The sequence below is a fragment of the Stylophora pistillata genome, chromosome 10, assembly GCF_964205215.1.
Source record: "Stylophora pistillata chromosome 10, jaStyPist1.2, whole genome shotgun sequence".
NCBI classification, from domain to species: domain Eukaryota; kingdom Metazoa; phylum Cnidaria; class Anthozoa; order Scleractinia; family Pocilloporidae; genus Stylophora; species Stylophora pistillata.
In genome coordinates this window covers 18651031-18666500 of record NC_142528.1, presented here as the reverse complement: position 1 = coordinate 18666500, position 15470 = coordinate 18651031, and the positions used below count along the sequence as shown (strand labels likewise).

General features: G+C 37.9%; 1 protein-coding gene across 4 annotated transcripts in view; it reads right to left on the bottom strand.

The window, feature by feature from the left end:
• Positions 1-15470, bottom strand: part of LOC111321860 (4-aminobutyrate aminotransferase, mitochondrial) — a 26929-nt gene extending 11459 nt beyond the window's left edge. Inside the window, exons 1-10 of one of the 4 annotated variants that reach the window (XM_022924844.2) lie at positions 15275-15470; positions 14895-14972; positions 10236-10336; positions 9836-9865; positions 9129-9246; positions 7949-7998; positions 5430-5510; positions 5011-5103; positions 2110-2172; positions 667-730 (exon numbers count right to left, since the gene is read on the bottom strand). In XM_022924844.2, coding sequence (XP_022780579.1) covers positions 667-730; positions 2110-2172; positions 5011-5103; positions 5430-5510; positions 7949-7998; positions 9129-9246; positions 9836-9865; positions 10236-10336; positions 14895-14972; positions 15275-15347 — 751 coding nt within the window. In that variant the 5' untranslated portion in view covers positions 15348-15470. Of the gene's footprint in view, positions 1-666; positions 731-2109; positions 2173-5010; positions 5104-5429; positions 5511-7948; positions 7999-9128; positions 9247-9835; positions 9866-10235; positions 10337-14134; positions 14596-14674; positions 14868-14894; positions 14973-15274 lie in introns of those variants that run through there. The other 3 variants (XM_022924845.2, XM_022924846.2, XM_088736043.1) reach the window with 3 other exon arrangements.

Below are 15470 nucleotides of genomic sequence, written 5' to 3'. Positions count from 1 at the left end.
GATTTCCGAAACCCTTCCAAAACCGTTTTTTTGTTTTGGACATATCAGAGTGTCTTCTAAATAACCCCAGTCTAGTGGAGAATTCGATTGAGCACTACAAACCATAAAAATGGTCATGCAGGGAAATTTTGAGGAATATACAACTCTCTCGACTTGCATAGATATTCCACAACATAATGGCCACTCAACAGCCCCACTAGGCCTCGGTCCAAAGTAATGCACTAGAATTCCTGTTCACTCTGATAAGTCTCAGCCCCCTGGCAATATGTGGCACAATGTGGCGGTGAAGTTTATTGTGACACGTTATAATCAGGTGTGGTTCAGAGTGAGGTAATGTAATGTTTCATGCGCAGTCCAATGCAGAGCGACGGTGAGGTGAAATGATGAATACGGTTAAGTGATCTTCCACTACCATGTCAATGCGAAAAATTTAAAAATCTACATTGAAATGAAAAACTTGTAATAAACTAAGCTGACGAGTAAAAAGCTCTTTCGTGAAAAGTGAAAAAAAAATTAAAAATAACATGTCCATAAAATTAGATTCCATTGCTACTATTAACGAACTAATTGTTCTTACTTTTATGCCTGTTAAATAACATATTTATTGTGTTTCCTGCCAATCAATGTGTTTTCTACAACACCATTATCCAAGACAATTTAACTTACCCAGAGTTCGACCATGAAATCCTCTCTCAAAACCAAGAATTGCTAACGGTGGTGTGCCAGGAACCTAACAGTACAGAAAATTCCCTTTTGTATAACCATTTATGGTAACGAACAATTGTTCTAAGGACCAATAATCACTTGTTTCAACATATACCAAAGACATACGTTTGTGAAAATGTTGCAAATCTACTGCAGTTGTAATTCTTTTGTAATGACCTTCAATGTTTTGTTACATATGGACTCAAAATTTATTTACAAAATTAAAGTGACTAAACCTTGTCCCATGTTTAGTTACAACCTGAGCACAACACAAACGATAAATTTGCACCAATGCAAAAACATGCTTACCAGTCGTTTCGTACCCATGGAAACCCATGGATCTTTCGTACCTAGATGATTCGTACCCAGGCTCAGACGTTTCGTACCAACTTTCGATCAGTTCGTACCCAACCCTCTGGTCGATTCGTACCCAACAAATTATGGTACAAAATGTTTAAAACAAACAAACATTTATTTCATTTATCCCAGTAATCGCAAAGAAAACTAATTTCTAATCACAGAAATTTTGGAAAGTTATCTTTTAGTTAATACTCTTGAAAAACCTTGACCTAGTTGACCCATCCTAATATATTTTGCCCACAACTACGCAGCGCCTACGACTAAACGTACCTATTCTACTCAGTAAAAAAGCTACTTTTTAAATCATAGTAACGTTCAAAAGTTATCTTACTCTTGAAAAATCGTGACCTAGTTCCCCTAGCTGACTTATCCTAATATATATTCTGCCCATTATCACGGAGCGCCTTACGCGGACCACTGACACTTTTACTGTTAAGTAAAGTTCAACAATAATTATAACAAATAAGATCACACTTATACCCTGCGCGTGCGAGCGTACATCTTAATTTAAAAAGGCTGAAAGTTTCTAAAGAAACTAAGGTGCTGCGTCGGTGGGGGTAACAAGATAATTGGTTATATCATCTAAGTTGAAAATGTAAATTGGCCACCATAACGAATAAAAAAAGCTGAAGTTTCGAGCGTGAGCCCTTCCGAGCGTTAGCCCTTCGTTAACCCTTTCGAGCGTTAGCCCTTTCGCTCTGACGAAGGGCTAACGGTCGAAACGTCAGCTTATTTATTCGTTACGGTGGCCAATTTACAATTTCAACTTAGTTGATATAACCATGCATCTTAATTTGTTGGGTACGAATCGACCAGAGGGTTGGGTACGAACTGATCGAAAGTGGGTACGAGACGTCTGAGCCCGGGTACGAATCGTCTGGGTACGAAAGATCCATGGGTACGAAACGACTGGATACCAAACACATAATTGGACGATTGAAGTTTTTTTTCACAAGTGTTAAGTGTTCTCAAGGGAAAGGTCAGCACCCTTAGTGTCAAGGTTAAAATCTAAAGGAATACAAACACCTGAAAGAGTAAACCCACCTGGGATTTCATGCAGCTTGTTAGGTCCTCCAAGGAAGGTTCAGGATTACCCCGTTGTTTAGTCTAAAATGAGTGAATAAATCTTACGATCATGAGTGTTTCCTTAGTTCTACCTTTAATTCATCCTCGGAGACCCAGGGGCTGTCGGTAGATTTCAAGTTAGGGCATGAAGAGCTCCTAGGACATTGTCTTACAAGACTAGTTCCAAACGGTCGCAGTCGTTCTGCCATCTGATTGGTGCCAGAAAATCTTTGTGTTTTTCTGCCCAATCAGAGTGAAGTGTTGTGTAAACCACAAGACTGAATTGATCGACTTTAATCAACGAATACTTAATCAGAAACTTCTAACAGTGACAGAATAAAACGGGGCGGCCACGCTTAGTAAAACAACACAACGAGTACATAACGAGTACAAGTTTCGACATGGCGGTTCTCTCATGCACTCGAGCACATTTTTTTTTGTCTCTGCGCATGTGCCGAACGCACACCGCAGGTTAATGATATTGCGGTCTAGACTACTAGTCACGAGATTCCACAAGTGTGTTTTAGAGTCCTTTCGTGTGTTTTAACACGGACATATACTAGTAGCTCAGTTGCTCACTATGTTTGTTCGGACCGTGCGACGGAGATTGTTTGAGGTGAAAAGTTTCAGTCTCAGCACACAATGTAAGAGAAATTGATCAGATTGTCCGCGAAAATCTTACCGGAAATTATAGTGAATACTTTCGCAGGTATCACTAGAGATCGTGTTTTAAAGTTTGCGAGGTTTGGACACAACACGATGGTTGCAGTCATTGACGTGTCGCTTTAAACGTTAAACGAGATTTAAGCTTAAATCTTTCTAGATTTTTTGCATAATTTGCTGTGACTGAAACTTTGCCAATCCCGTGAAGTTATTTCGTCGCACGGGCCACGCAGATATGTCGAGCAACTGGTACTTGCGCAACTTTCTGTGCGTGCCAAAATCAAATCTCATCTTCGCTGGAAAAAAAAAGAAAAGCTAAGCGTGGAAACTTTTGCTTATTAGATGTGCGTAGATGACCCTGTACTACTAAGCTGACATTTACAATAAAGCAAACCCGCCCTTTCCATCCAATATTTCTTGGTCTTTGTTTTTCCCATTGAAAACAGCATCTCGGATCGATTCTCAATGATCAAAGGTATTCAACTTGGTCTTCAACAATCGACAGAAGAGGTGAAATGACAATGACCAAGGGACTAGAAGAGAATCCGTGGCCTTTCTGGCTCAAGAATTTCAATACTCTAGACAGCAGTTGAAAGACTGAACTCTTTCTAAACCCCTTCGGTAACTGCCCGAAAACATCTCTCTTTCCCACGATGTACTCGTTAATAAGTTTTTGTTCAAATAAAATTAATTAGCTAACCGGAAACACAGCTAAGCTCTCTCTTAGCACTTGCTGGAGGTCGTCCACGAACTTAACGTTCTCTGCAACCTTGGCCGTATTGTGAACGACTTTACTACTAAGATTAGATTTTGGCGCGCACAGAAAGCAGAAAGCTACGTAGGCGAAAGCGCCAGTTGCTCGACATACCTGCGTGGCCCGTGCGACGAAATAACTTCACGGGATTAGCAAAGTTTCAGTCACAGCAAATTATGCAAAAAATCTAGAAAGATTTAAGCTTAAATCTCGTTTAACGTTTAAAGCGACATATTAATGACTGCAACCATCGTGTTGCATACAAACCTCGCAAACTTTAAAACACGTTCTCTAGTGATACCTGCGAAAGTATTCACTATAACTTCCGGTAAGATTTTCGCGGACAATCTGATCGATTTCTCTTACATTGTGTGCTGAGACTGAAACTTTTCACCTCAAGCAAATCTCCGTCGCACGGTCCAAACAAGCACAGTGAGCAACTGAGCTACTAATATATGTCCGTGTTAAAACACACGAAAGGACTTTTGGTTATAATATAACCAAAGTAAAGCGCGCGCTCTGATTGGTCAATTCAGCGTCCCCCATTTGCCCATGGGTGCACGCTGCTGACGTGAGCAAATGCAAAGACCATTTTTCCGCGCGCGCTTGTTTTTTTCTGGTCACGTAAGATTTGTTAAATAAAAGGGAGCTCTTTAGCTACGATGTATCAATGTTATGTTATAAAACAAATGGTAAACACCACAGCGTACACTATTGAGTTATGGATGCACTTGGGAGGTTTGCTAAGCACTCAAGAAGCTAGAGTCGCTCTCGGCTATCGCCTCGCGCGACTCTTACGCTTCTTTCGTGCGTAGCAACCTCCCGCGTGCATCCATAACTCAATAGTGTGCACTGTGGTGTTTACCATTCGTTAACTTCACTCTGATTGGGCAGAAAAACACAAAGATTTTCTGGCACCAATCAGATGGCAGAACGACTGCGACCGTTTGGAACTAGTCTTGTAAGACAATGTCCCCAGGGGCTCTTCATGCCCTAACTTGAAATCGACCGACAGCCCCTGGGTCTCCGAGGATGCCTTTAATTCATCCTCTATAAAAAGACTGTCACGATAAAAAAAAACAAAAAAAACACATATACTCGCCACACAAACGACAGGCTAGCAATTTGCTGAGTTTGATCCAAGGTAATCTCATATTTTGAATTCGCATTCTTAACGGCTCGAGCAAACTGACCGCTAAGAGATGCAAAAAAAGAGTGGCGAGAGTTACTTCAGAGATAAGCTGCCAGGTTGCTAGCAAGATTAGAAAAAAGGCACCATTTTAGAATTCTGAGCACATTTGAAGAGAATTGCAACCCATGGTAAGCAGCAAATTTTTATACATACTGTACCGTTAAAAGATGAAAATAAAAATTATTTGACCTTTGAATAGTTGAGCAAAGTGAAAGTAGAAATTTGAGGTTATAATTTAAATCGAAAGACTTGAAAGAAGAGTGTCACTAACCCTATAATGCATAAAAGCCAATTTAAATGCATTCTCTACTGAGCAAGTTCCACAAGCCATTGTGGTTACCTCACAGAGTCCAGGTGGGGCTACCTGTAGAAGAAGTTAGGAATTTTAAATCATAAATCAACTCGATATAATCATCTCATAAAAATTCAAAATTATTAAATTTGTTAAAAAGTCCTTTTCATTATATGTCTGGTTGACAGTGGGTCTAAAATGCAGGTCAATATTTAGCAATTATTAACCTCAGGTTCAGTGAATATTGCTGAATATTGTTGAAGGGACTGTTCAACTATGTTCACTGAACCTGAAGCAAATGATTCAATTGAATTGCTACACTAGCTGCCAGTATTTGTCAGGTGATGAGATTGAACCATTAAAATTACCAAACACTGGCTGTTGTATCTCAAACTTACACTTATCAAAGCATCTTTTAAGTCTTGAAAAAAGGAAACTGGTGGATAGAGACCTAAGGCTGCACGGTTGACAAAGGATGACTGCAAAAAATCACAGATGAGTTAAACTTCAACTTGGTACAATTCTAAAATGACATCTGCCTCTGTACTCCATTCAAAACCAACCAGGTTGCTTATTTGCCCTCTTGCAGCTTGACATCATCAATGTTACACTAACCACACACATTTAACCACCTTTAGACTGTGCAGAAACCTGTCACACTGTGGCATTATGGAACAATCTTGTCCAAATGGGCTCCAGCAAATGTCCCTCCTGTATTGCACATATTCATGTATGCAAATACTAATTAGCACTGATATCACAATTAACAACTACCAGTATTAACTGAAGTGAAGGTGCCTGACTAGTGGTTAACAAGTGTATACCAAAGCAGTGACAGCGATAATTTAGCACAATAGATGATTTTAAAAAATTTAGTTTATGACCAAAATTCAACCTAAGAACTTTTTCTAAATTTTCACCTCTAAGGACTAAACAGACCACATTGAATAAAATCAATGGCAAAACCTAGCCATCTGTGAGGCCAAATGTGATTTACCTTATTGTTTACATGATATTTCATTTACTAAGAAATTGGAGCAGAATAGGAGGACACATGTTTAAGCTATCCAAACCCCCTCCTCTACAGGGCACTCTTCAAATTGTTTAGTGTTATAACATTTGACAAATGGTATTGAGCTTGTCTTTCCCAGAGAAATAAAATAGTCCTGCCTTTTTGCAGGACACAGCCAAAGTAACTTCTGCTTAATTTTCAGCCTACAGATGTCTATAAATCACTTCAGCCCTGTTCCCTAAAGACCATTGTAATACCCTTCAATTCCCTTCTGTCCCACTGAGCACCTCTTGTATTCAATGCTTAAATGTTTCACAAAATCCATGAGAGTACTGATAATTGATCAATTTTGATGTTTGCTGGTATAAATATAATTGACAATTATTCCACGAGTGCGTGTTGGATATGAGATAATAGATAGCCAACAAGGTGTGTAGCGCCGAATTGGCAATAATCATCTCATATCCGACAAGCGCGAGTGGAATAATTGTTTTATTAAAAAAATGCCCCGACGATATTAGAGAAATCTTCTCAACTTTATTTTTTAAGAAGAAACCGGATGTTACAATGTACAGATATTAGATTATGGTATATTGGCTCTGCATACACTATAATGGCTAAGCCAATAAAATTAAGTCTTGAATTGTATTATCCAATGATCCAGTTTTAATAATAGTGCTTATAAAGCACAGTATGATTGGATTTACATGAGAGGACTTTATTATTTTACAATTGGTAGGTAACCCAAATAAGATATCTTTAACAGACCAACAAAGAGTTGAATAATTGATGTTATTAAACCTTTGAATGACTCTTCACAAAAGGGCTTTTGAGAATTGACAATTGATCAAGGTCTGTTCCATAGAGTCTTCATTTCCGCAACACAGACAATCATTATCTTGTTTCATATCTTGGCAGCATAATCATTTCTTCATAATTCAATATAAAAATCTGAAATGGAATTCTTTTACTTTATTATCGTACAGATCCTGTATGCCAAATTGAAGAAGGGCTCCCATTCAGCATAGTTTAAATTCATAGTGTTATTCCATTCTACTGGCCCAGTAAGGGATGATTGGTTGATGTTTTTATTTTGGTAACCAATAGAAATCTTTCGCCCTTCTTGTGGATCAACTATTTCAACACCCTCAACTAATTCAATCTTGGAATAATTTCCTAAATAACTTTCTTTGAGAGGTACCTCCATCTCATGTGGTCTAGTTAATAATATTTTTGGGATAGCCTGGTATTTATATCACCTGGTATAAATTAAGGAGATTAGTTCTACAGACATATTTCATTTGGAATTCTTGAAACTAGATAGCTGGCTGTCTATTCCCGTTAAGGAGATCTTTGAATATGAATGACTCCTTTGGAAAACCATTCCTGTAGAAGTTTCTGGATGAATTCATCCCTTTGATTTCAACTTTCTGACAAAGTTTGTTCAATAATATTTCAGCCCCAAGTATAAAATGGTTGAAAAGTACTAGTTTCTTTATGAACTGCCATTTTAATGTGTCAAAAGCTTTTTAAAATCCAATGAAATCAACCTTCCACTGCTCTTCTTGGATAAAGTGTGTTCCATAACACTGTATATCAATCTTATGTTCTCTCCCTTATAATGACCCTTTATAAACCCGGTCTGATTGGAATGCACTTATTTTGGAAGTACTGTCTCGATTCTTTTAACCAAAGTTTTAGAAGCAACCTTACAATGGATATTAAGTAGAGTCAATTCTGTAAGTCTAATATATCAGGGCACCCCTTTGCTGAGAATAGAGTTCTCCATCTCAGTTCAAAGGATTGATTTAAACTTTTTATCACCCACCTATGATAATACAGTATTAATCATAATCGTTGCTTAAGCAATAGATTAAAATTAATGTATTTAGTCACTCATCTTACCACATTCTTTGGATCTTGTAAAGCTTTCACCAAAGCAGGGTGATTGTAACCTGTGTTTGAAGAAGATGAGTATGGTAAAGAGAAAGGCACACAGTGTGAGCAAGCACATTATGCAGGTCATTTTAATTTCCCGATTGGCCCAAAAAACAGTGCTCACAAAGGGCAGGCCTGTGGCTCAGCAGCTTTGCAGCAGCCTGTGGCTCAGCAACCTGAGGCACACTTCAAAGCCCAAAGTCTACAGCCCATTCATTCAAGGACTACTTGTTGGCTAGCATGTGAAAATTAAAATCCCTTCTGCCTAAGGTACAAGAGATATGATGCTGAGTTTTAGTGCTTGTTAAATCTTATCCATCTTAGGTGATCTTAGGATCACTTTAAATTACTCTCTTAATGAGAGGAAGCTGCTTATGCCTAGGTATGTGTACTTTGGTCAAACTTAGGACTGAAGAATCTAGGCTAAAGTTAAAACAGCTTTCATCTCAGATGACAGAAACCTAATACTTGGGTATTTTGCTACAGAACCCAATGACACTACAGATATCAGCTCTCAAACAAGGCAAGTATTTGCTTCATTAAGAGGGGCACTACATGGACAACACCAAAATAAGAGGACCAAAAGTAGGGCACATGGAGAATACACCTTGCACCACTTGTCTCTATTACAACACCTCTTGTGAGAAAACAAAACTACCAAACTAGAAATCTGAGAGCTTTTATTTCTAAAAGATGAATGTCTTTGATCCATCCTCCATACTGGTTCCCAAGGGGATGCAACAAGGTGTTCCTCATTTACCATAGACTCCTTAATTTTAGGAGGACCTAATGTCATTATACCTAAGCTTAAACATTTCCCTAGTGCCAAAATGAAACAGTTGAAAGTATTTCAAAGATCAAGTAGAATTGATGTGATTACCCAAGCACAGAAACTTACAATCACCCATCTTGCATTGCAGGGAACAGTTTACAAAATTTTGAAATGTCAGCCATAAAGTGGGCCTTAAGATCTTGGATTTTAGCAATACCTCTCCCATTGGACAGTCACAATCAGCGGCAAAATCATTTGAACACTATTGAAAAACCTTTTCCATTAATACATACCAAAGTGAATACAATAAAACACCATAATATATTGAGGGGGAGGGGTGGAGTGATTAGGGAATCATTCCTTAAATCAACAAACCTAGTGGAACAGAAGCAATTTGTTGAAAAACGTCTAACAAAACATTGCCATCAGCATCAACAATGTAGTTTCCTATACTCTTCTCAAAATCAACAAAATATGACATTCCCTTTGTTAGCTGCAAGAAGAAAACAAAAACAACCAAAATCTCTGAAAACATTCATTTAACAAATTTCCAAGTTGGGACGAGGCCTGTTCAATGGTAAAGATTATTGAAACCCCAGCCATTGGGCCCTAGCCTAAACAATCATTTTCAACAGCGAAACTCCTGGTAATTCATAGTTATTCTACAAATAGGGTCTGTACAAGGTGGTACTCTTAGCATGTGTTGTCAATTGTACCGCGGGCATGCCAATGTCACGGCTTTAGTCTTGTCCACTGGGCGTTTGCGCACAACGCATGCCCTACACTTGTACATAGCTGAGGAGACGAGACATGCAGAAAAAAAAATGCAAGCTCCGCTTTTAGGCTAATATGGCTAAATCTATATAATTTTTTTTATTATACAGGCAGATCAAACAGACACAAGCAAGGACCGTCCCTAGAGTGAGCCTAACATTCCATACATCTGGCAGAAATGTTTAACTTTTACTCAAATTCAGATTCTTGAGGCCTGGCCAGTGTATTAGTGGTCAGTAGGAATGAGTGAAGTTCCTGCAACTGCAGCTACAAAAGTATTATTTTGCATATCATATAACAAAGCAAACCTGCACTTGAGATAGTTCTGTCATCAGCTCCTGCCACAGAACCAGCAAAGTCAAATTATGTCACAAACATTATCAAGGTAATAGCTAACTAGTAACAAACCATCCAAACAAAATTGAAGAGAATAATCAAACACTTATTTCAATGAGGCATATGTATAAATGTTGACAGCCTTAATAAAGGAGAACTTCAACTAGGATTAATTGAGGATTGCAGCAACCACACCAGTCAATATATAGCTGGCTGAACTACACCCTGAGCAGCGGAAAGGGCATAGGATTCTATAAACTTGAATTGAACTGATATTATAAACGAATCACTGTTCCTTGAAATATTGAAATAAAAACTATTCATGTGGCCTGTTATAATATATGCAAAGTACTAGTAGTAAAATAATTTTACTTTGGAGCGTGGTCCAGGAATAGCAGTCTTAATTGCTGGCTTTTCATACTCTTGAGATGGTGAAGAAAATCTGGCAACCAATATCTGAGCACCAAAACATTCTAAAACAAAACAATCAACTTGTCACATAAATATTGAACCAAAAGTTTATTGTGATGAAAGCTTTGAGCAGTCTCCATTATTCATGCACCTTTGCAAATTTTTCTGCAGTTATCAAATGGAACATGATAAACCTGCTAGTGAGGCACCTGTTGGTGAGGCACCTCTTAGATTTGACATTTTTCTCAAAACCTGCACGGTCAGGTCAGATTTACTGTACCATTGATGTTACTGACTAACTATAGAGTATATAAAGGAGAAAGGCTGATAGTTTTGAAAGAGACTGTTTGGGGCTGCGTCGGTGGGGGTAATGAAATAATTTGGATGTATCATCAAAGTTGAAATGGTAAATTGGCCACCATAATGATTATAAAAGCTGACGTTTTGAGTGTTAGCCCTTTGTCAGAGTGTTTAAACCGCTCCGACGAAGGGCTAACCCTCGAAACGTCAGCTTTTATAATCGTTACGGTGGCCAATTTACCATTTCAACTTTGTTGATATATCCAAATTATGTAAAGGAGAGTTGAAATTGGAGCTGAATAGAGCTGAATAGAGAGAGAGGACCTAATGCAAAACAAATTTCTAATGCAAAGGAGAATAACACAAATTAGAAGACACTCGCATGAGGCAGTTTCCATGTAGGAGGAAAATAATACAAACATGGAGATGAAGCATGAAATGTCATGGTAAATAAAATAAAAATAATTTATTTAAAGTTGATAATGTAGGAGGTGGTTGCCCAATCTTCCAAACCTGTGGCTCATGTTAAAAACCCGTGACTCCAGGTCAAATTAAATAATAAAAAATAATAATAAAATGTAATAAAAAAATAAATAATAATAAATTGGAATGAACGTTGATTTTTGCAGTTGGAGGAAAAAAACAGGGATTGCTATGGTGGCTCTCAAGGGCCATCCACCCACAAAAATTTTCATGACTTTATCACGCAATAAGTTTTGCTAAGTCTATTCATTCAAAAAATTTGCAATCAACATTATCGTGCGATAGATAAACTTACCGCGTGATAGAACTACTTATCACGCAATAGAACAACTCATCGCGTGATAAGTAGTTCTATGGCGCGATAAGTTGTTCTATCGCGCGATAGAACACCATCGCGCGATAGAAAAACTTATTGTGCGATAGAACAACTTATCGCGCGATAGATCAACTTATCCCACAATAGATAATATTATCGTGCGATAATTTTATTACTAGCTCCCATAGCCCCACGACTATTAGCACATGGTCACATCTATAGCAAGATGGCGGACCAAGTTTCGAAGGTGAGTAACTGTCCATGAAATAAAGACTTTTATTCTAGATTTTGAGCAAGAGACGGTAATCTTTGGATTAAATTAAATTATATTTCTATGCTATATTAGTAAGTGAGGTTAAAGATATGAGAGGGACTTTATTGCTCCATATTTGAAAGATTATTTATGAATATAAGGTGTAGGGATACATTTTCAAACTATATAAAGTGCATAAGGTGAAAGATTGTTTATGAATATAAGGCATAGAAAGCATAGAAATATAATTTAATTTAACCCAAAGATTACCGATTCTTGCTCAAAACTCAAGAATAAAAGTCTTTATTTCTTGGACAATTACTCACGTTCGAAGCTTGGTCTGCTATCTTGCTATGGATGTGACCACTTGCTAATGGTCGTGGGGCCATGGGAGCTAGTAATAAAATTATCACGCAATAATATTATCTATCGCACGATAAGTTGTTCTATTGTGCGATAAATTGTTCTATCGTGCGATAAGTTGTTCTATCGCGCGATAAGTTGTTCTATCGCGCGATAAGTTGTTCTATCGCGCGATAAGTTGTTCTATCACGCGATAAGTTGTTCTATCGCGCGATACAGTGTTCTATGTATATAAGAACGATCCTTCGCAGTAAAGCACTATTTGAGCAATAGTGGAAATCAGACCTGAAAAAAATTTCAGGCCTGTACGGGATTCGAACCACTGACCTCTGCAATACTAGTGCAGCGCTCTACCAATTGAGCTAACAAGCCAACTGGGAGCAGGCCATCAAATTAATTCGATATAAACCCGTAGATGATAAATCGAACAACAACAAACATATGAAACATATGAGTGAACTGCGGTTATGAGACGTATATAAGAACGATCCTTCGCAGTAAAGCACTATTTGAGCAATTGCAACAGTATTCTATCGCACAATAAGTTGTTCTATCGTGTGATACAGTGTTCTATCACGCAATAAGTTGTTCTATCACGTGATAAGTTGTTCTATCGCGCGATACAGTGTTCTATCATGCGATAAGTTGTTCTATCACGCGATAAGGTGTTCTATCACACGAAAAGTTGTTCTATCGTGTGATAAGTTTATCTATCGCGCGATAATGTTGATTGCAAATTTTTTGAATGAATGGGCTTGGCAAAACTTATCGCACGATAAAGTCATGAAAATTTTTGTGGGTGGATGGCCCTTGAGAGCCACCACAGATTGCTATAATGCGAGCTTGCTATGGTTAGCCAAATGTTGCAAAATTGAACAACTTGCATATTTATATTCAACAACTAACATTTATGCTCAACAAAATATATTTTTATTCAACAGTTTACAGTTATATTCAACATTTTATATTTATGTTCAACGACACGCATTTTCTTTTCATATTCAACCTAAATTATTTTAATTCAACCACAATATTTATTCAACTTCAATAGCTATATTTATTTCACTCAACAAAATTAATTGTTCAACTTCAGTTCAAACTTTTACCCAACAAAAACAATGATTCAACTTCTACCATGCATAGTTATTTAATGACATACCTTCTATTATGACTAAGTGTTTGAAAGTTCCCGGACATGCAAAATATCGTCATTCAACAAAATTCCCCCCGCCCACTGTTAAATAAGCTGTATTTAACAGGGGACTGTACGGGGATTTTGTTGAATGACGTTATTTTGAATGTCCGGGAACTTTCGGACACTTAGTCATAATAGAAGGTATGTCATTAAATAACTATGCATGGTAGAAATTGAATAATTGCTTTTGTTGAGTAAAAAGTTTGGACTGAAGTTGAACAATTAATTTTGTTGAGTAAAATAAATACAGCAATTGAAGTTGAATAAATATTGTTATTGAATGAAATAAATTTGGTTGAATATGAAAAGAAAATGCGTGTCGTTGAACATAAATATAAATTGTTGAATATAACTGTAAACTGTTGAATAAAAATTTGTTTTGTTGAGCATAAATATTAATTGTTGAATATAAATATGCAAGTTGTTGAATTTTGCAACATTTGGCTAACCATCGCCTGCGAGCCCGAGCATTATTTTTATGACGATCCGGAACTATTCTTTGCGAGTCCCGGGAAATTAATATCCAAATCTGGACATAATGCCCTTTTATGGTCATGGTCCCAGGCGTTCCTTGTTTAAACCGCAGAAACTGAGGATGAGAGTGTGACAACTTGTCTTATCGTGTACTCGCTGACTGTAAACTCAATTTTCGAAATGTTGTGTTTTGGGAAGATCGCACGGCAAAGATTCCTGTCTCATACGCCGTTCTCACATACAAACGCACACACCGTTCGTGGTAGGCCCACACTAAACGATGTCGTGCGTTTTCGCTCAAACTACGAAAATACTGGCAAAACTGTGACAGCCAATTAACAACAAACTATGAAGCTGAGATGAAGACGTCGCTTAATGGTGGCGCTAACAAGAGCGAATTGGATAGGGATACTGACAGTTCTAAGCAACATGAATAGTAATGTTAAACATCTAAGCTTAGCTCTTCCGTTAAATACCTGTTTTTGTAATTGGTTTCTATCGGGTTCAATACTTGTAAAGTACGATTTGATATTTCGCGCACATAATCACTATTATTATTCTGCAAGCGATCGTGAAAGTTGGTTTGCCCTTTGCATGGAGTTACGCGTTCTTAGTAGAAGATATGATGAATACTCTTGATGATGGTGATCTACAAGAAAAAATTTCGGCAAGATTTCCGTATAACCCCATACCCCATTATGCATAAAATTCTTGGATAAAAGAAAACAGGCAAAACAACTGATTACCTTTGGGACTTCGGCTTTATTTTTGACTGGTATGGGGTTAGACGGAAATCTTTCCAAATTTTCCAATATGACCAATGTGCATGAACATAAAAATGTTACAGCGTCATTAAAGGTAAAAAAAAAATTCAGATCTCGTGTTTTGTGTGAATGCTATGGCTTTGTATTTTCGAATAAATTCTACGCGTGGTGAATTCTCAAGTAAAGTGCTCGCTACGAAGCCCGAGTGAACGCTCCTCGAGCGTCTAGTTTGATATTTTTTCAGATTTTCACCTTCAAATGCTTTCTGGAGAGGAGCCAAAGACTGTTAGAATAAAATGAGGAGAGAAAATGGAAGGATATAGAACAAACACTACTGGCTCGCAAGAAGAGGCTCGAGGCTCCCAAAAAACGGCTCCGGCTCGCAGGCTCTCACATTAGTTACTCTCAGAGAAATGAGATGTCTCCAAAAAGTGTCCCAACTCAACCCAGCCATCCCAAAAGAATTGCCTACGTATTCTGCGGTTTTCCAAGATGTTCCGGTTTTCCAAATTTGTAAACGTGTCGCTCACCAAAGCCGCCAACACACGACCTAGAACGTTGGGAAACAGCCATGAAGTGTATACTGAGAAATGACAAAGTCCACGGTGGGGTGAAAAGGCGACTTCATTTTCAATCAACAGCACTCACAAAAACAAGAGTTACGTTAACGCTGGTTTCGTTGGACAAGTTTTAAGGCCATGGGAGCCTATTTGAACTCATAATTTCGAATATGCCTTTTCCCAAGCGCTTAAGTCATTTGTAATCACTGGCCCGATCATTTTCTCATTACAGTCAGCCCAATATTACCATTTAAGTCTATTAATGGGGACAAATGAAAAAGGGTTTTCTTACCTGCAACTCCAGTTCGTTTGATCAAGGAGTTTAACGTTCTCCACATGTTTGCTCGTGATCCAAAGAGAGCCATTTTTACTACCTGTAAGGATCTTCCTCCTTGCAAACCCGTTGCGCAACAATTAGTGACCTAAGTTCTCTTTTGAGCCACACAGTCACTGGTCACGCTTTCCTGCTGGAGAGGAAAGCTCAAGAT